Source organism: Gopherus evgoodei, chromosome 9, assembly GCF_007399415.2.
Source record: "Gopherus evgoodei ecotype Sinaloan lineage chromosome 9, rGopEvg1_v1.p, whole genome shotgun sequence".
Taxonomy (NCBI): Eukaryota; Metazoa; Chordata; order Testudines; family Testudinidae; genus Gopherus; species Gopherus evgoodei.
Window position 1 is genome coordinate 8,490,806 of NC_044330.1, and position 20,475 is coordinate 8,511,280.

The window sequence follows — 20,475 nt, forward strand, 5'->3', positions numbered from 1 at the left end:
CTTCACTTCCCTCTGAAACAGGTCTTTTTTTTTTTTTAACCCACCAGAGCCTTCTTCCACAGTTGGGAGATTGTGGTTTTTTGGGCATCCAGTGAGGTCTTCTTAAATGATTCCCAATTATCATTCACATTTTTCTGCTTAAATTCTTCCTCCTAGCTGATTTGGCTCATAATTATTTTCAACTTTGTGTAATTAACTCTGTTAAAGTACCAAGTATGTGTGTATGTGTGTGTAATATGTATATATGTATATGTATGTGTATATATTTTTACTGATCTGGACTTAATTCCACTTGAGAATTGTAAATGTGATCAAGTCATGATCACTTGTACCTGGCTACCCTTAATTTTTAGTTCTGTGCCAAGTTCCTCTTTATCTGTCAAGACGAAAGTCTAATATAGAGCCCCTCTGTGTTGGCTGCATCACTTTCTGAGTTAGGAAATTGTCAGCTATAATGTTTAGAACTTCTAAGGATGTTTTAGTACTGGCAGCCTGAGAGCTTCAGCATATGTCTCTCACATTGAAATCCATGGTGATCACGCTGCTTTTTCTCCGACACTCGTATAGATAGGTGCATAAAGAGCTGATCATCCTGTTTCCTAGTGTGATCTAGTGGGATGAGATGGGGTGTAGCTGACACCAACTACTGCCTTGAGCTTTATCTGTTAGGACATTGATGCCTTAGCATTCCAGATCATTTGCTTCTGACATGGAATACAAAGGGGAGAGGAGAAGGAGGAGGATGGGGAAGAGAGAGACATGAATGTGGAGCTACTAGGGGGATACTGGATGGATCACTTGCTGGAAGGTTCTCTGCACCTTGAAGTCTTTAAACCATGATTTGAGGACTTCAGTGGCTCAGACACAGGTTTGATACAGGAGTGGGTGGATGAGATTCTGTGGCCTGCGTTGTGCAGGAGGTCAGACTAGATTACATCCCGTTTCCACTCATCGGTCTGCATTGTAGGTGGCTTTGTCCTCCTAGTCGCAGACCAGGCTCAGGACTATGGAGATGGTAGATAAAGTGAATGCATAAGTGGTGGGTGGGCCCCAGGGGCATTCTCTGCTGCCCATGAGCACCTGCTCTGGCCACATAGGCGCTAACTCTGTGATTGCTCTGGGGCTGGAGCACTGATGGCCGACAGCCCCCTATCAGCTCCCCCCACCCCTCCCTAGTGTCTCCTGCTCACTGGCGGGGCCCACAGATCAGTGCCTCCCTCACCCTTCCCATGCCGCCCATCTGCTGTGATCAGCTGTTTTGCGGTGTGCAGGAGGCGGGGAGGGGGGAGGATTGAGGACAAGGCATGCTTGGGGAATGGGTGGAAAGGGCCGGGGTGGGGCCTGGGGCAGAGCTGGGGGTCGAGCACCCCCTGGCACTTTGGAAAGTCGGCACCCGTTTCCTGCCAGACTTCCTTTCTGAGCAGGGGAGAGACCCTGCTGAGCTCTGAATGTGGGTCTAGCACCGAGCTCTATACCCAGCAACCCCCTGGTTCAGACGTGGGGAAAGCAACACTTCTTCTCTCCTCTGAGGAGCAGTGCTACCCACGGCGCCTCCAGCGGGAGCTGGGCACGCAGAGAGATCTTGGGAGCATGGAAGCAGCTGAAATCTGTCTCTTTCTCCCTAGGTGCAGCCCCCATGATCTTCAGTGGAATTGTGGGTGCTCAGCAGCGCTCATCATCTGCTTTGGTGCAGGGGTCTAAATGTGGCTTTAGGAGCCAGCTCTGGGTGTTTAGGTTTGCCAGTGCGTGAAGCCCCCTCAGAGCATGGCAGAGCCTTTTAATGGATGCATCTGGTATGGCTCTCCGGGTACTCAGGGCAGTGAATCCCCCTGTTCTCCCTCACACTGGAGGCAGGGGGGTACTTACTTGTGCTTAGCTGGATGTCAGCTGCCTGATGCCTCCAGCCTGGTAGCCCCCCAGGCACCCTCCTCGGGGCAACGCCAGCCCTTCCTTTGTCAAGGGGCCAGTATACACCCCAGTTTGTAGGATTCAGCTCAGGATCGGCTCCTTGCTTAACATCACAGCACTGAGAGAGTCACAGTGGGCCACAGAGACGCTTAATATCAAAAATTCAAGAGCGCATGAGGAAGGATATTGAAAACAAATGCGTAACGTGCTTTCTAGGGAGCCAGGCTGACCTCCCGGCTAAAGCCGTTTACCCCCCCGCCCCCAAGTCCTCTGCAGCGTTTCAACCAAGGCTGGTTGTGATCCCGTTTTCAGAAGTGCGGGCTGACGGGGTGTCATCTTCCCTGGTTACGTGAGTCCCCAAAGTAACCAGGGAGCTAAGCAGAAGGCAGCATCCATTGTGTTTGCTCAGAGTGCTGAATTTACAGCTCAGCAGAGGGCCAGGTGAGTAAACATCCCTCAGCTGGCAGAAACCTGTGTCCACTCGGCTTTGAGACAGAGGCGAAACCTTGTTTTCGGTACACAGACTAACTCCTCGCGTACGCACTGTCCACCCCACTAGTAATGAGCAGTGTGAGCCCGGCTTCCGTTTGACCTCCCATGACGGTTCTTGGTGAGCCAGAATGGACACACCAGAATCAGGATGTGCCTGTAACCCCTCTTACCCGTTGGCATCGAGGAGTTCTTGGGTTACAGCCTCCCATGTGGTTTATCTGCGGGTGACTCCCTGGGGCTCTGGGCACTGGCATTCCACAACCGACTGAGATCACAACCCCCCCGCTCACTCCAGCACCCCACATACCCTGTCCCTACACACACACCCTCCCTCCCCTCCTTTCCCCAGTGCACAGCCCACTCTGGCCCAGACACACATTGCCCCCTCTGGGGTGATGGGCCTGGAGGCTGCAGAGCGTGGGGGAATAAGGGGATCCCAGTCCCAAGGGGCTGAGCCTTCCAGCGCCCTGCTGATCAGGGCAGGATGGCCGTGGTTTAATCCCCAGCGTGGAGTCGCCCCAGTATTCAAAGCCCAGAGGAGACTAAGGTCTCGGCACCTGTAGACTCCTCGGCATCCCTCCCCAGCAGTAGCCAAGCACCTTGCTCAGCCTTGCCCACTCACTTGGGTAACCAGAGCCTTTACCCCTGGGCAGGTGGGGAGTCTGTGCTGAGCAGACATGGGCCTTTGCACTGGGGAAAGGGGAGGAACCATGGTGAGCCCCAGGGATTCCTGGGGGCACCCTCCCTGGGGGTTTGCATCATGTCCCTGGGGGCTTGGTTGCCCTGGAGCTCTCAGGCATTCCTGGCATCACCCTTACCCCCCCGAAACCCAACGCTTCTCTTGTGGCCATTCCCCAGGGAACGGCTGGTGCTGACACACCCTCTGCTTTACTGACGATGCCGCTTAGCACAGCCCTGGCTCCAGGAGCACCCCTGGGGTTGGGGCGGATCCAGCACTGGGTTCAATGGTGGAGGGGGGTGTCTGTGTCTAAACGAAGAGAGAATTCAGGGAACTCCACATGTGCTGGGGGGTTGGGGCTGGGCTGGGCTCATGATCAACAAAGTGAGCCCTGGGCAGGCTGCAAAGAGCTTCTGGGCCCACAGAGCCCAGGGGAGGCTTCTAGAGTCCGGCATGAAACTGTCCTTTGGATCATCCTTGTTTGCTCTCTTCCGGCTGCCTCTGAAACAAGCCTCCATCTTCTGCCTCCCCCCCATCAGTCCCTTCCCCCACCTTTGCCACCCCTCCTCACTCAGGCTCCAGCCATTGCACCCCTTCCCCCTCCTGTGTCCTTTGAAATGCAGCCTGGAATGCGGGACACTCTTTAGGGCAGGGCCTGGGTCTGGCACACCTGGGCGTGGCGTGCCCAGGGCAGGGGGCTGCAGGGACACAAGCACACAGAACACCAGCGACTAGCCCTGGGGCACATCCCGGGCATGGGCAGTGAGCGGCCGAGCTGGCAGGGTTAGTTGTTCTGTTTGGTGCCCTGAGCCCGGTACTGTATTATCGGGTGCTTGTAGCTCAGTGCCTTCAGCCTGCTGGCCCCTGGATGAGGCTCAAGAGCTGGGCGGTGAAGTGGGGTCTGGATATTGGAGAACCAAGGACCAATTTAGCCTTTGCTCAATGAACCGCCTGGCCTGTAGCAGCCCCTGCCCATAGCTCAGCCAGCAAGGGCTGGGTGCTCAGCATGTGCCCTGCACCAAGGGACGCAGCATGGATTGCAGCGGAGAAACCCAGGGGAGTCTGTGCAGTGTTCCTCCGCTGATCGCCTCACCTCCTGGTCCCTGAGTCCCGGCTGGCCTGGCCAGGGTATCGATACTCCCAGGTCCTTGACTCCCTGCTGGCATGGCCAGGGTATCGATATTCCCAGGTCCTTGACTCCATGCTGGCCTGGCTGGGGTATCGATTCTCCCTGGTCCCTGACTTCCTGCTGGCCTAGCCAGGGTATCGATTCTCCCTGAGTCCCTGATGGCCTGGATGAGGTATCGATACTCCCAGGTCCCAGAGTCCGTGCTGGCCTGGCCGGGGTATCCATGCTTCCCAGTCCCTGCGTCCCTGCTGGCCTGGCCAGGATATTGATACTCTCCGGTCCCTGACTTCCTGCTGGCCTGGCTGGGGTATCAATACTCCCTGCTGGCCTGGCCAGGATACTGATACTCTCCGGTCCCTGAGTCCCGGCTGGCCTGGCCAGGGTATCGATACTCCCAGGTCCTTGACTCCCTGCTGGCATGGCCAGGGTATCGATATTCCCAAGTCCTTGACTCCATGCTGGCCTGGCCGGGGTATCGATTCTCCCTGGTCCCTGACTTCCTGCTGGCCTAGCCAGGGTATCGATTCTCCCTGGTCCCTGAGTCCCTGATGGCCTGGATGAGGTATCGATACTCCCAGGTCCCAGAGTCCATGCTGGCCTGGCCGGGGTATCCATGCTTCCCAGTCCCTGTGTCCCTGCTGGCCTGGCCAGGATATTGATACTCTCCGGTCCCTGAATCCCGGCTGGCCTGGCTGGGGTATCAATACTCCCTACTGGCCTGGCCAGGATACTGATACTCTCCGGTCCCTGACTCCCTGCTGGCCTGGCTGGTGTACCAATACTCCCCGGTCCCTGAATCCTGGCTGGGGTATCAATACTCCCTGCTGGCCTGGCCGGGGCACATCTCTTCCCTCGTTGCTGATGTTCAAATTCCCGTTGTCTGAGGCTGGCGCCATGATGGTGACTCTGTCTCGCACAGATGCCGTGAAGGCCTCTCCTTGCTGCCCCTGCTGCCAGGAGCCCTCCGTGGCCGTGGTCAGTGTGAAGTGAGCTCTGAGTGTTCCCCTCCCGCTGATCCTGCAGCCCTGACACCCAGCCTGGCCCGAGCACGTGGAGGTTTTCCCTGAGCTCCGCTGAGCCTATCCTGTGCAGACAGCAGCCGGCGAGCTAGGCTGGGTCCTGCCCCCTCCATATACCCTCCCCTGTCCCCTTCCCCACGCCCTGCTGCAGCCCCAGCTCCCTGGTTCTTTTCCTGCTGCGCTGCACTGACGTCAGTGCCAAGCCAGGCCTGTATCCTGGGAGAAATCAGTCCATGGTGACTGGTTGCCATGGAAATACACCTTGTTGCAAGCTACAAGTCCAGAATCACTTCCTAGGAAGCCACTGGCTGTGAGCCACTGGGGCTGGGTCTAGGGCTGCTGCCAGGGAGGCAGGGGGCAGCTGGCAGTGCCAGGTAAGACTATACAAAGCCTGCACTTCTCCCGGGTGGTGCTGGGACTGTGCCCAGGGACCATATGCGACAGAAATCGGGTGGCAGGAGCTGCATTGGCTCCTACTGTCCCTGGCTGTGGGAAATGCATCCCCAGCTGCTGCAGTTCCTCTTCCTTGCTCCTGCTGGGATCTGACCGGCAGCCGGGACGGTGCTTGCGGAGCGTGTTCCTGAAGTCACTCTCCCACGCCTGGCACCTGTTGCAGGAGTGTTTGCAGAGGCCCAGAACTGCATGTAGCTCATAGAGTCAGTCTACGCTGCACATTAAGCCCTGGCTCTAACTCAGTGTTTGAGCCCAACCCCCTCTTCTGTCCATGCACAAGCCAGTCTGGCTTGGGTCAGCAAGCACTCGACCCGGGTCCTGGGGGGTGGGTCAGAGCCCGAACCCTGCTGAGTCCTGGGGCTAAGCTGTGGTCCAACAATGGCAAACCCCACCCATAGATCCCTGCATGGTGGGTGCAGGTCTCAGGGGAGGGGGGTTTAACTCTGGGCTGGTCTCCCCAGTGTCTCTGCTCGAGGTGGATGCCTCCATTTCCCACCATTCTAGAACGGCCCATCATCAGCTCAGGACTGCTGGTCCTCCCCTCTGGATGAGCAGGCCCCATGGGGGTTAGCAAGTCCAGCAGCTGCTGCCAGGTTCCAGGCCACATGCGGCCCCCCGTGCTCCTGTATTTAGGGTGAAGAGCTGGAGGCCCAGCCCCATCCTGCATCAGGGCTAGCGTTGCTTCTCCTCCCCTCTCCTGCGGAATCATGTGGCGCGCACTTCCCTGGTCCCAGCGTGTGGCTAATTGCCAGGGCGACTGTGGGGTGTTAATGACTGAAACATTCGGAACCAATATCGATTATCTTGCTTTTATTTTCCCTCCTGTCACTCATGATTGATCTCCTGCACGCAGCAGATTTACTTGTTTTCTTAATGGTGTTGATAAAATGATGACAACGTGCTGTGCATTTTACCCAGCTGCTCCCTCCCGAGACCTCCCAGCTGGCACAAACGCTGCTCGCTTCTCCCTCTCTGTTACATACTTCACCCAGAACCTGCAGTTCCTGACAGCAATGCTGCCCTGCAATGCTTTCCTAAAGCTCTGGGAGTATTCCAGGCTGTAGCTCCGGGCCCAGGCTGGCCCCTGCAGTCCTGCCACGGGGAAATCCATTCCAGGGCTTAGCAGGAACCGAGATAATATTTATCCCAAATGATGAAATATAGTCTGCAAAGTTACAGGAGCAGCCAGCTGTACTCAGCTGAACAGCGTAATGCAATCAATGCTCTCCTTCAGCACCTTGCACGGCTTCCTGCTGGGGAGGAGGAGTCAGGTGTGCGAGAGAGTGAATGTACATGTGTAATGGGAGAATGTGTGTAGGTGTATATACAGTATGAGCATGTGTATCTATATATGTGTAGTGGGAGAATGTGTGTATATAGAGTGTGAGTGCATACATAGATAGATATGCATGTAACAGAGGAGAATGTGTATACTGACAGTATGTGTGTGGAATATATAATACACACTGTGTGTAGAGTGTTAGAATGTATGTGTATATTTAGTGTGTGTAGTGGGATAATATGTGTGTATAAAATATACATGAATCTACACACCTCTGGGCCTAAAAACAGACTAGCACCATTGTGGAATTGTAGAGGTCAGAGGTGGTCAAGGCCTAGTGAAAACAACAAGGAGTCCGGTGGCACCTTTAAGACTCACAGATTTATTTGGGCATAATCTTTCGTGGGTAAAACCCCCACCTCTTCAGATGCGTGGAATGAAAATTACAGATGCAGGCATAAATATACTGATCGAATTGGCCCTGTCAGCACTGGTTCTCCACTTGTGCGATAACGCCCTTCTCTTCATGTGTCAGTATACATATGCCTGCATCTGTAATTTTCACTCCATGCATCTGAAGAAGTGGGGTTTTTACCCAAAAAAGCTTACTCCCAAATAAATCTGTTAGTCTTTAAGGTGCCACCAGACTCCTTGTTGTTTTTGTGGATACAGACTAACGCGACGACCCCTCTGATACTTAAGGCCTAGTGGTTATTCCCCAGTGGCCAAGGCGGGTTCTTCCTGCTCCAGTACTTTGTCTAGTCTGGTGCTGACTCGAGCAAAAGGGTTTCCATCATCCTGGTAAAGGGATGATGTTCCGGAAGGACACCGGGAAGAACTGCCTGAGTGTGACATCACCCTACACGCTGACTGTGTACAGAGGGTCGCATTTCCCTCGAACACCAATTGTATTTCCCCCAAAGGACTTGCTGGTGCTGTTGTTTCTTGCACCCCCCCCATACTATTTCACAGTCATCTGATGTTTGCAACACCTCCCTGCTGAGTGTCATTGACAAGCGCAATGTACACGCTCTTTACCCATTCTTGCAAATCGTTCGCACATGCTCTGTGTACTGCAGCCAATGATGGTAAAAGATTATTAAGGTTGCAAAAAGCCCGAGCAAACTTAATTCGGCCCCCTGGTGTCTGCGTGTTGTGAAACAGTCTTGAATTATATGATCACATACATTGTTTTTCACTGCCTAGTTCAATATTTATTTTGATCCCCTCATTCACTGTTTGACCCCAGATCTGGTTCACCACACGCCGTCCAGCCCCTGCACTGAATACAAAACGGTTAATTTCCTCAGCTGTGTTTCTAAGGTGCTCTCATTATAATATCCGAACACTTCACAAACGTTAATGAATTTATCTTAACCACCCCCCTCTGTCGGGGTTACTGTGATTCCCAGCTTACAGACGGGGAGCAGAGAGACAGAGTTTAAGGTCAACTGTCCACTACTGTTGGATGCCCATCTTGAGGCAGTGAGGGCCTGGCTGAGTATTTAGCAGTTCTGTAACACTCGATACGGTCAAGGCACAGCTCCGATCAGTTTCAATTGCAGTTTTGAGCACGCTGCAGTTCTGCACATAAGAGCCCAGTCTCAAGTCAGAAGAAGAGGCTCACGCAATTAGTGATTTGTGAAAAGGCTGGATTACGTGATTTGCCCAGAATTACACAGGCAAAGGCAGGGATAGAATCCACTTCTCCAAGGTGACATTCAGCTGCCTTAACCAGGAGCCATCCTTTCTCATACTTCCGTTCCCCCTCTGTCACTAGCCACCTTCCAATTTCTGTGACAAACGAACCAGCCGTCCTGCAGACAACGGCCTCGGTCACTATACAACCGTGATTCATCCCTGAGCAGATCTATCCCATCCACCGAGGGAGGGAGGGCTCCAGTGGAGAAAATAATGTGTGATCATGTAATGAAAGACTGTGTCAAAATAATGGAGTGTCTAATACAGGACTCAGTAAAGAACTAAAGGACGATAATATAATGAATGCCAGTCAAGATGGGTTTATGGAAAATGGAGCCTATCAAACTAACTTGATGTCTGTTTTTGGACAGGATTATGAGTTTGGTTGATAAAGGTAACAGTGTTGGTGTAATACACTTAGCCTTCTGGAAGGCAGAGGACTTGATGCCACACAACATTTTGATTAAAAAACTAGAACGATATAAAATTAAAACGGCCCCCATTAAATGGATTAAAAACTGGCTAAGAAAGAGGTCTCGAAATGTGATTGCAGTTGGCATTGCTGTGACCGCTGCTGGGATCCTGGTTCCAGTTCTGTTGCCCACAATTCAAGCTGTTGATAAATTGGAAAGGGGTCAGAGAGGAGCCATGAGAAAGATTAAAGGATCAGAAAACCTGCCTTCTAGCAGGGGTTCTCAAACTGGGGCTTGGGACCCCTCAGGGGGTCGCAAGGTTATTACATGGGGGGGGCACGAGCTGTCAGCCATCACCCCAAACCCCCTGCTTTGCCTCCAGCATTTATATAAAAAAGTGTTTTTTATGTATAAGGAGGGGTCGCACTCAGAGGCTTGGTATGTGGAAGGGGTCACCAGTAGGAAAGTCTGAGAACCCCCGCCTTATAGCCCCCGAGAGATCAGTCTAAACAAAGAGAAGGTTAAGGGGTGACTTGATTACGGTCTGCAAGTATCTACATGGGGAACAAAGACTTAATAATTGGCTCGTCAAGCTAGCAGAAAAAGGAACAACAGGAGCCAATAGCTGGAAGTTGAAGCTAGACAAAGTCAGACTGGAAATAAACCCTAATTTTTTAACGGTGAGAGTAATTAATCATTGGAACAACCGACCAAGGGCCGTGGCAGATTTTCCATTCCTGGCAATTGTTGAATCACTGTTGGATGTTTTTCTAAAAGATCTCTAGGAATTATTTTGGGGCAGTTCTCTGGCCTGTGGTCGGACTGGATGATCACAAAGGTCTCTTCTGGCCCTGGAATCTACTAATCTATAACAAGATCCAGTGGCTGGAAGTCAAAGGTAGGCAAATTCTGCCTGGAATTAAGGTACAAATGTATAACAATGAGTGTGATTGACCATTGGTACAATTTACCTGGGACATGGGGGACTCCATCACTGGGAATTTTAGAACTGGCTGTTTTTCTCAAAGATACACACTAATTCAAACAGGAATTAATTCAGGAAAGTCCTGTGGTCTGTGTTACACAGGATGCCAGACTGGATGATTATAATGGTCTCTTCTGGCCTTCTGCTCTGTGAATCAGGGAAAAATGCATATGCACAAGAGAGGGGAAAATTAAGGTTGAACAGGTAACCTAAATACTAGCATTTCCTAGCTTCTGAGTGCTCGTCTTTGCAACCTTAGTCTTTGAACATTTGAAACATAATTTCATAACATAAAAAGCAAGCAAACAAACAAAACCCCACTAAGAAAAAAAAAAGTTCCATCACATGGAAACATACTGACCCCAATTGGACACATCAGCAGGGTTCAGACCTTTAGATCCACAGCACAGACTGTGATGACTTATGCTCACAGAGTAACTGGTAGCAGTAGTAGGCTGTTATCCTCTGTCTACTGGAGACGGGATGAGACGCTTTGCTGGTGGGTTTCAGACAGCAAAGGAGACTCGGTACTCCTGGTTCCATTCCAGAGTCTATAGGGGAGTGTTCGTTAGTGCTTATAGACCCTTCTGACCCATGCCCTGAGCCTCTCCCTTTCCCCTCTGCTCCTATCAAACCCTCCAGCTCCTGCAACCCCCTCCCTCATCCCCATCTGTTTTTCATCCTGCTGTATTCCATTGTGGCTGCTTCCTCCTCCATCTCCTCTCTGCCAGCTGGGGGAGCACTGAGAGCATAGGACAGACAATCTCCCTGCTCTCAGTGTATGTGTGTGTATATACACACACACACCCCCCATCTCAGAGAACTGGAAAGGTCCCTGAAAGGTCATTGAGTCCAGCCCCTTGCCTTCACCAGTAGAACCAAGTACTGATTTTGCTCCATGTCCTTAGGTGGTCCCCTGAAGGACTGAACTTACAACCCTGGGTTTAGGAGGCCAATGTTCAAACCACTGAGCAAGCCTTCCCCTCCCAACAGTGCTCCCTGGCAGGGAGAAGGAATGGGAGGGAAAGTTCTGCTCAGGCCCTGCAGTGCAGCCCCTGGCTGGGGCATGCATGGTCTGGTCATACACTAGAATCTCAGAGTTAGGAACACATTGGGAATGGAGGTTGTTCGTAACTCTGAAATGTTTGTAACTGAACGAAATGTTCTGGTGGTTCGTTCAAAAGTTTACAGGTGAACATTGACTTAATGTAGCTTTGAAACTTTACTATGCAGAAGAAAAATCCTGTTTTATCTTTGGGTTTTTTTAGTAGTTTATGTTTAATACAGGACAGTAACACTGCACTTAACGTCCGCTTGCTTAACATTGTTTCAATCTTACATCCCTGCTCAATTATAGAACGTGCTCTATTTAAAGTTGTGCAATGCTTCGCTATAACATCGTTTGGCTGTCTGCTTTGTGCACAGCTGGCAGCCCCCCATCAGCCCTTCTATATCCCCCCCACAGCACCTCCCGCCCACCAGCAGATCCCGCAGATCAGCACCTTCCCCCTCCTCCCCCCATGGCAATCAGCTGGCTTGCAGCGTTCAGGAGGGAGAGGGAAAGAGTGAGGACTCAGCGCGCAGGCTCCCTCTCCCTCCCCTGCCTCCCGAACGCTGCAAACCAGCTGATTGCCGTGGGCACAGAGGTGAAAGTAAGCCGGTACAGGCCGGAATGGCGTACCGGCAAGAGCCAATATGCTGTGCCAGACCGCACTGGCTTCGCTGCAGGGATTTAAAGGGCTCTGGGCTGCCCGCCGCAGCTGGCAACCCAGAGCCCTTTAAACCCCCTGCCCACAGCTCCGGCAGCCAGGCTGGGGCCGGATTTAAAGGGCTCTGGGCTGCTGCGGCTGCAGTCAGCCCAGAGCCCTTTAAACTCCCCACCCGCGGCTCCAGCGACCGGGCTGGGGCCAGATTTAAAGGGCTCTGGGGTGCCGCGGCTGCGGTCAGCCCTCAGCCCTTTAAACTCCCTGCCCTCGCCGCTGAGATTTAAAGGGCTCAGAGCTCCCCGCTGCTGGGGGCAGCCCAGAGCCCTTTGAATCCCGGCCGCAGCTCTGGTGGCCAGGCTGGGGCCAGGATTTAAAGGGCCTGGGGCTCGCCTCAGCGGCAGGAGCTCTTGGCCCTTTAAATCCCTGCCCCAGCCCCGCAAAGCTCGGGTTTCCCATGGTGGCCGGAGCCCTGGGCCCTTTAATTTGCCCCTGAGCTCCGGGGTCCTCCCAGCCACCTCTTCAGCTGGGAGTCCCTGGTTGATTTACAGGCCCTGGGTCTCCCAGCCACAGCTGGTGCCCCAGTGCCTTTAAATTGTGATATGCCACGCCCCTTCTGGAACAGGCCACGCCCCTTCTGGAAGAGACCACGCCCCCTCAGTACTCCGGCAGTACGGGTAAGTCCTGTAAGTTACTTTCAGCCCTGTGTGGGCAGGAGGCAGGGGAGGAGCGAGGACGTGATGTGCGGAGTAAAGGGGGGGGAGCAGAGGCAGGTTAAGGGTGAGGGCTTGGGGGAAGGGGCGGAGTGGATGGGCTGAGGGTTGAGCCCCCGGACCCTGGTGCTTGCAGAAGAAGGGAAGCTGCTGCTGCTGCTGCACAATGTGCTTCTCTTAGCCCATAGCACCTTCAGCCTCCTTACCTGCCCCACTGTCTCCAGTGCCAGTGGGCTGTGCCTGTGTGGGAGGAAAGCGGGGGCATCTCCCAACTATAGTACTGTACTGTAGGGCAAAAACAAACTTCCCTGGAACTTAACCCCCCATTTACATTCATTCTTATGGGGAAATTGGATTCGTTTAACATTGTTTCACTTAAAGTCACATTTTTCAGGAACAGAACTACAATGTTAAGTGAGGAGTTACTGTACTGTACTGAATTGCTTTTGTTTTTGTCTCTGCTGCTGCCTGACTGTGTGCCTTCCGTTCCAAATGTGGTGTGTGTGGTTGACTGGTGTTTGTGTCTCTGAGGTTCTGCTGTGCTTAGGAGCTGTGAGAGGATCTCTTCAGAGAATTTCGTTGCCAAACTAACAAGTCTTTACTGAGCCTGTACGCACAGATTTGTTCAGAGATATATAACTTGGTCAAATTTGGGTGGTTTTGCCTGGAAACAGAGAAAGCACATCTCTGACGCCAGTGTGATGCCCCCGCCAAATGTTGTGACCGCCCTGCTCCAAAGGATGGGGGTGCTGGAGCTTCTAAAGAAAACAAGTTGTAAGAATTTTTTTAGCAAATAGAAAACAACATATTTTTTTCCTAACTTTGCTCTTGGAAATAGCTGAATCATTTTAGCTGGACATTTAAAATATATAAATATATTCAGCCTGAGGCAGGCACCTGGCGTGGAAAATTTCAACCCAAACAGTTAAAGTTTGGCAAGTTATAATCATCTGAAAACAGGGACCTACAATGATAACTGTCAGGTAAACTTAACTATACACATCACTTCAGCTCCACCTGTAATATATAGTATAGATTTTTAAAGGCAAAATGACATTTAGGTGCATAGTTCCTACAGAACGTCAATGAGTCTCGAGCCATCAGTCTATCTGGCCTCCATTGCCACTGCAAATATTTGAGCACCTATCAGGACGCTCTGAATTATCTCTTGCCTATGTGGGCTGGGCCATGTTCAAGCCAATCTGTATTAACTTTTCAAGTGAGATTTCAGGCTGTACCAAACATTTTGGGAGAATGGGGTGTGTCTTTCAAGTCCCCTGTTGCGTTTTCTCGAGTTCCTTTAAACTGTAACTGATAAAGTGCAGTGGGGCACGAGACAGAGAGAGGGTCCCCGTCCTGGACTCAGGGTGGAGACCTCTCTGTGAGGAAGGGGGTTAATTGAGTCAGGGAATGTTGATTGATGGCTCTATCCCTCTCTCTCCATATGGGGTCTCTGTCTCAAGGGATAGCAAAGGGCAGGTGTCCAGAGTGCTGGGGTGGGGACTTAACCTACCTCTCTTCTGTGTTATAGGTAAATGTTGAAGACACTGTCGAAATGTTACCCAAGTCCCGGCGAGCGCTCACAATCCAGGAGATTGCTGCCCTCGCGCGGTCTTCCCTGCACGGTAATACCAGAGGGCCTCGTGTGCGTGTCTCAGAGGGGTCTGCCCTGGGGTGTATCCTACTAGGAGAGGGGAGTTTCATGGGATTTGGATTTGGGGTGGGGATGTCTCCTTGGGGTTTGTGTCACCTGTGGGATGAGCTTATGGGGACAGAGGGTATCTCATGGGGGAGTTCCCCAGGGATATCTCATTGCGGGGTGAGGGTGTCCCATTGGGGGCGACATAGGGTGTCCCAATGGGCGGGTGCTGGGCATCCATAGCCCCCCCTCCTGGAACCCTGCCCGCTGCAGTCCCTGATGCTGCCCGGTGTGTTCAGGTATCTCGCAGGTGGTGAAGGACCATGTCACCAAGCCCACGGCCATGGCGCAGGGCAGGGTGGCACATCTCATCGAGTGGAAAGGCTGGTGCAAGCCCACGGACTCCCCAGTGGCTCTGGAGAGCGCCTTCAACTCCTACTCGGACCTGAGTGAAGGGGAGCAGGAGGCCAGATTCGCAGCAGGTAGGAGCGGTGCCAGGGGCCCGGGCGCTTGGACCCCTTGCTCACTTGAGAGGGCAATGGAGGGGGGGCTTCCCACCCTGTTAGAGGAATGGCAGGAGGGTTATTGCCAGGCCTGTCACAGAAATGGGGCCCTGCCCCACAGAGCTCCCCAGGGGGACCCAACAGAGAAATGGGGAGAAGGAGAAACGAGGACTAAGCCCTCACTCTCTGTTTGGGCAGGGGGGGGTTAACACCCCCCCATTGGGCGAGAGGGAGGAGTTACCCTTCATTGGGGCGTTGTGAAGCACTCCTGTGCTCTCCCTTCCCCCTGCAGAACCTGGAGGTGGTGGGGCTGAGGTCTGAACAATGCCCCCTGGCCCCTGGCTGGGCATGGCTCGCTCCCCTGCTGTGGCAGAGAGGGGCACATCCTTCCCACCGGCTCCACCCTCACAGCCGTTCGGTGCCACTCCCCTGCTGGTAGCGATCCCCATTGGCCCATCCCTGCTGCTCAGACTTGGGTCCTGGTCGGCCGCGGAACAGGGGACAGCAGGGCGGCGCTGTCATGTAGGGCACCCCCTCTGCCCACTGTGGAGGTTCGCCCTGAGGCCTCAGTGAGGCCTCCACATGCGCTGTTGGGATGGACACAGCAGGCAGGCCACAGCAAGGCAACATGGAGATCGTGCCCCCCGCCCTGCCAGGGTCTGCAGACGGCACAGACAGAAGCCAAGGCTCTGTGCTGACCCCAGGCACCTGTGTGGGCTTTGCTCGCGAGCTCTTTGTCCAGCACTGTTTGCAAGTGGGTCTGTTTTGCCGCAGCCCGGAGGCGATCCGGCCTGCCAGGGAGGGAGGCGAGGAAGGGTCTGTGTCCTGGTTATTGCTCTCTGCTCCCCTGGGCGAGCTCTTCTGAGCTGGCAGAGCCCGGCAGGGCCTGTCCTTGGAGATCCCTGCAGCACCAGGCTGGGAGCTGAGTCACTAAGCTGGTGGGAAGGAGGGAGCGGAGCCACAGAGGGAATCATTAACCTGCCCCACCCCAGGCAGGCAGGGGGTGAACTCTTAGTGCCACCTGTCTTAGCTGACTGCCCAGCCTCCCAGCCCCACAGCACCACCCTGACCGCTGCCCCGGGTCAGGCAAGTGCCTGCTTAGCGGAGCCTTGCCACGTGACTGTCACCGAGGCAGCCAGCCAGCCCCGCGGGCTGCAGAATTCACTGGCAGAAAGAGGGGGCGGGGGCACAAGGACATGCATGTTGCCAGATCTGATCAGCTCATTGTCTAGCACAGAATCTAAGCCTGTCCCAGCAGCGGGAGAAGCCAATACCCTATCGCTTCGCAGGGAGGGGAACCCTCTCACCTGGCTGGCAGCACACGGGTGTGCAGTGCGGTGCATCGAGGTGTGCAATTGTGCCCATGGAGGGGTTCATCCTTTGCATTTATTAAGGTCCCCATCAAAGAGCTCTGCTAATCCCTGGGCTCTCAATCTGCGGGTCACAAACCAGTGTAAGGGAGACACAGTTACCCTGCCCTTCCCACATTGCCGCTACATGGCAGGCTAGCTGCCCAGATGGAAAAGGGAACCAATGCACGAGTTCTACAGACCTCAGATAGCCTGAGCTCCTAGCCAAATCCAGTCTCAATCTACCCTGTAACAAGCCAGGACCTCCATTCCACTACAGCTGCTGATGGTGGAGGGGAGGGAAGCGTCCCTTCCCAACCCCCACTATCGCCTTCCCTGGCAGCCTGGCATTTGCTCACCCGTCCAATGATCCTCTCTAGAGAAATGTTCCTGGTGGCTATCAAATGATCTGGTCTCTTTAAAAGTCCAGGCACAGAGTCCGTCTGCACAGCCAGAGATGAGCACGCTGCTGCCTTGTGCCGAGACACAGCCTAGAGGGGGCTGGAGCTGCATTCCAGCCCTTGCCTTTGCTGCTGTAAATCACCGCCTGCTTCATCCCCACCCACAGCACAAGCCTTGTCCCATCCCCACCCTTCCCGTTCCCAATGTGGTCTTTCCGTTTCTCCCTAGCGCCTCCCCCTATGGGGGTCTCTCTATAAGGAGGTCTCTGGTCTTTAATGCAGCCCCTGGGGCTGTGGGGAAGACAGACAGGCAGATGAGATGCCCAGGGCAGGGGAAGCAGGAGCTGAGGGAGCTGCTGGCTGTGGGGAGGAGGCGGCAGGAGCGGCACCCCCTCGGGATGGAGGCCATGGTGAATACCCCACATGGGACAGGTGAAGGGTAGATTTTAACGAGCCCCTCGCTGCCGTGCAGGCTGCATTGCAATGAACAGCAGGCAGGGAGGCAGGTGGGGCTGGACTTGGGGGGGGGGACGACCCTAAGTTGTAGAGAAAGACAAGATCTGAAGGAAGTGCCGTAAGTAGCCAATGTGGGCCCCAAATCTTCCCCAGAGCCCTGGTGGCAGGGCCAGGGCGGGAGGCTGAGCCAGCCCCCTCGCTGGGTCCAAGGCATATTTCTGCAGTGGGCCCTGCTGGCTCCGGGGGTCACACATGACTGGGGAGGGGCACAGGGATGCTGGAGGGAGCAGGGAGTCACCTTGGGGGCTGTGTGGGGGCTGCATAGGTGTGTTTAGCTGCTGGGCAGTATCAGGAACTGGCTGCTGTTTGTGGATTCACCCAGAGCCCTGCATCTATGGGTCTGACCTGGCACCCCAGCCCCTGAGCCTGGGTCTGACTCAGCACCCAAGACCCTACTCCCCCAGCCGTCCCCACCCCCGCCAGCCCCACTGCTGAGCCTAGCTATTTCTCCTGGCAGTGGACAGGGCTTTGCATGAGGCCACTGAGGCAGCTCAGCCGCCCAGGCTTTCAGCTGCATTACCTGGGTGGTGGCAGAGCCTTGAGCCTGGCAGAAGCAGCAGAGTTAAGGCTGGTTCCCGGGAGAGCTGGAGCATCCAGCAGGGAGCTGCCCCCTCCCTGGCATCTGGGGGAAGGTGACGCACGGAGGCAGCTGCAGCCCGGAATTAACCAAGCAAGCTGCTCTTAACAACAGGGTTTGTTCTCTGACAAGCAAAATTAAAAAAGAGTGGGCCCGATCCTGCATGGTGCTGAGCCCCCATTGACGCCGATGGGCCCGATCCTGCACTGAGCCCCACCGCAGCCCCCATTGATTCCAGTGGGCCCAATCCTGCACAGTGGTGAGCCCCCCCCCAGCCCCACTGACTGAGGTGGGCCTGATTGTGCACAGTGCTGAGTCTCCACTGACTCCAATAGGCCAAGTCCTGCCTGGTGCTGAGTCCCCACCACTGATGGCCACAATTCTGCATGGTGCTGAGCCCTCTCTGTCCTACTGATTCCACCAGGCCGGTCACCCTGTGAAGTGCTGTGTCCATTCAGCTCCCATTGGTTCCCCTGGACCCAGCTGCCCCCACGTGGGGTACAGTGTCAGGCCCCCAGTGAGAACAGAGAGGTGCTCTGTCTTGCTCCTGGACCTGCGGGAGGTCCCTGGTCCCGCGGATTTGGCGTACCTGCCGCCGAATTGCCGCCGAATCCGCAGGACCGGTGGACCTCCTGCAGGCAGCCAAAGGCAGCCTGACTGCCGCCCTTGCAGGGACCAGCAGGGCGCCTCCTGTGGCTTGCCGCCCCAGACACATGCTTGGAGCGCTGGTGCCTGGAGCCACTGTTGCTCTGAGCACAGGGCTGGGCCCAGGGGACTGAGTGACCCACGAGGATCTGGAGTCGCGACTTGTGGGACCAGTGCCTGCACAGGTTTCAGTGGACAGCGCAGAGCGTGCCAGTAATATAGGGTCCCCCTGCTCTGGGCCGTGTTGGTGATGGGGCTCCCCACGCACCCGCTCTGGGATTGATGAGACAGTGATCAGGAGTCCAGCCTGGGCTGTGGCTAGGTGGCCATAGCATGTGGTGCTCAACCTTGGTTCTCCCGATGCAGCAGTACCCAACCCGAGAGGTACCCGCCCTGCATACTGGGACAGGACACCCAGTTACTCTGCACCTACGAGGGGCCGGCGTCAGCCCATTGGGCCCCTCCTGAGAGCTCATTGGTCTCCCTCCCTGCCTCCCCAGGTGTGGCCGAGCAGTTTGCCATTGCTGAAGCCAAGCTGAAGGCCTGGTCCTCCGTGGACGGGGAAGACTCCAACGATGAATCCTACGATGAGGACTTTGGGACAAACACCAACAGCACCCAGCCAGCTGGTGAGCGAGCAGGAGGCATTGTCCACATCCGTGGGCCCCCAGGGGCCCCCACCCACAGATTCTGGGGACAGGAGGGCCCATGCATGTCAGGCAATCGGGCAGGGGCTCCTCACCTGTGTCATGTGCCAGAGCAGAGCCTATCTCCATGCCCGCAGGATTGAAGCTGGGGGGCTGTGAGGTCCCTGGGTGCTGAGCTGGACTGAGTAGATCTGTGTGGGTTAGTGCCAGACATCGTGGGGCCAACCCCTGGCCAGTTGGTAACTGAATAGAGATATCCCCTCTACAGAGGTGGGGAAACTGAGGCAGGGAGCCCAAGGCCTAGAGTCAGTGACAGAGTCAGGGATCGATCTCCACAACTCAGCTCCTGTGCCTTCACTCAGCCCCTAGCACCCGTTTCATACACACAGAATGACCCTGCTGTTTCCTAGGCCAGGGGCTCCCGGGGGTCTGCTGGGTCTGCGGTGACCACAGCTGACTGCCTCACTCCCAGGGAGGGTGCACGGTACTGCTGGGGGCTCCAGCCCTTCTGTTCGGCGTGCTTGGCGCTGTGTGAGCAGGGGGGATGGCGCCGAGCTGCAGCGGACCGTGTTGTGGGTGATTCCCACTCTAATCTCCCTTGTGGTCTTGTGGAGGGCGGGTGTTCGTGAGCAGGAGCTGAAGGAAACGGAGAGCTGGGCTCACTGGGCTGGGTGGGCACTGGCCCATGGGGAGCGAGGAGAAAAGCATGCAGGTAATGGGGCATGGAGCCAGGCTGTACGTTGTCCATTGACTCCTCTCTGCCTTCTGCCCCACCGCCCATGTCTACCAGGCACAGCACCTCACCTCTCCCCTTCTTGTGAGCCTAGGGGACCAGCGCCTGCACAAGTCTTAGTGGGCAGCGCAGGCCATGCCAATGCTCCCCCCCCAAGGCTCCATGGGGGGCCAGCCTGAGAAGGACCCCAGGGCGCGTCCCCTACATCAGCCCCTGCCACCCCCGTGGCAAACACAAAGGAAGGAGAGGCCGATGCACGTGTCCTCTCCAGGCGTGTAATCCGTGTCCTTCTGTGCAAACAAAGGTGCTTTCTCACAGTCATTAGATGCCCACTAATCTTGGGCAATTTGCATATCAAAAGCAGTCAGCAATAATCTGCCCACACTCCATCCAGAGAAGGGTCTAATTGCTCGTCTGTAATTAGAAGGAAAGTGGAAAAGCTGGCGGATGGGAGCCGGGGCCTGATTGGGTTTGTGGGTGTGGCACAGGGCACCGCGGGCATTGGTCCCATGGCACCATCCCCTAGTCATGCTTTGAAACATGCCCCCAGCCCCTGGGAGTACTGACATGCTGCATTCCCTGGGAGGGACCTGGCTGGCCCGCAGCCCTCCTGGGGGCGGGATTGGGACTCTGAGCCTCAACAGAAGGCGGCTTGTGGGGGAGGGGGCGACCCACTGATTCCTGCTTCAGCCCCAATGCCCAAACTCGGTGCAAAATTCATGTGTTAGAATCAAGGTTTAGAAGGATTTTTTTTTGCTAAGTCCCTGGTTGGATTTTCAGGAGCAGGGAGAGTGAGAGGGTTGCATGGCTGGGGAGTGGGCCCGGCGAACACTGGCTGGAAAGGGGCCTCCCCACACGCAGCTCTGCCAGTGCCCCTCAGTTCTGGCCCCAGAGCGCCTGAGCTCCCCACACACAGCTCTGACAGTGCTCCTCAGTCCTGACCCCCAAAGCCTCTGAGCTCCCCCCACCCAGCTCCGCCAGTGCCCCT

At 55.1% G+C, this 20,475-nt stretch overlaps 1 protein-coding gene across 4 annotated transcripts in view; it reads left to right on the forward strand.

Moving 5' to 3' along the window:
* Positions 1–20,475, forward strand: part of FAM131A (family with sequence similarity 131 member A) — a 47,333-nt gene that overhangs the window by 18,525 nt on the left and 8,333 nt on the right. The window contains exons 1-4 of one of the 4 annotated variants that reach the window (XM_030576312.1): positions 5,532–5,601; positions 14,009–14,102; positions 14,416–14,598; positions 18,608–18,736. In XM_030576312.1, the coding sequence (XP_030432172.1) occupies positions 14,033–14,102; positions 14,416–14,598; positions 18,608–18,736 (382 nt within the window). In that variant the 5' untranslated portion in view covers positions 5,532–5,601; positions 14,009–14,032. Of the gene's footprint in view, positions 1–5,531; positions 5,602–14,008; positions 14,103–14,415; positions 14,599–18,607; positions 18,737–20,475 lie in introns of those variants that run through there. The other 3 variants (XM_030576310.1, XM_030576308.1, XM_030576309.1) reach the window with 3 other exon arrangements.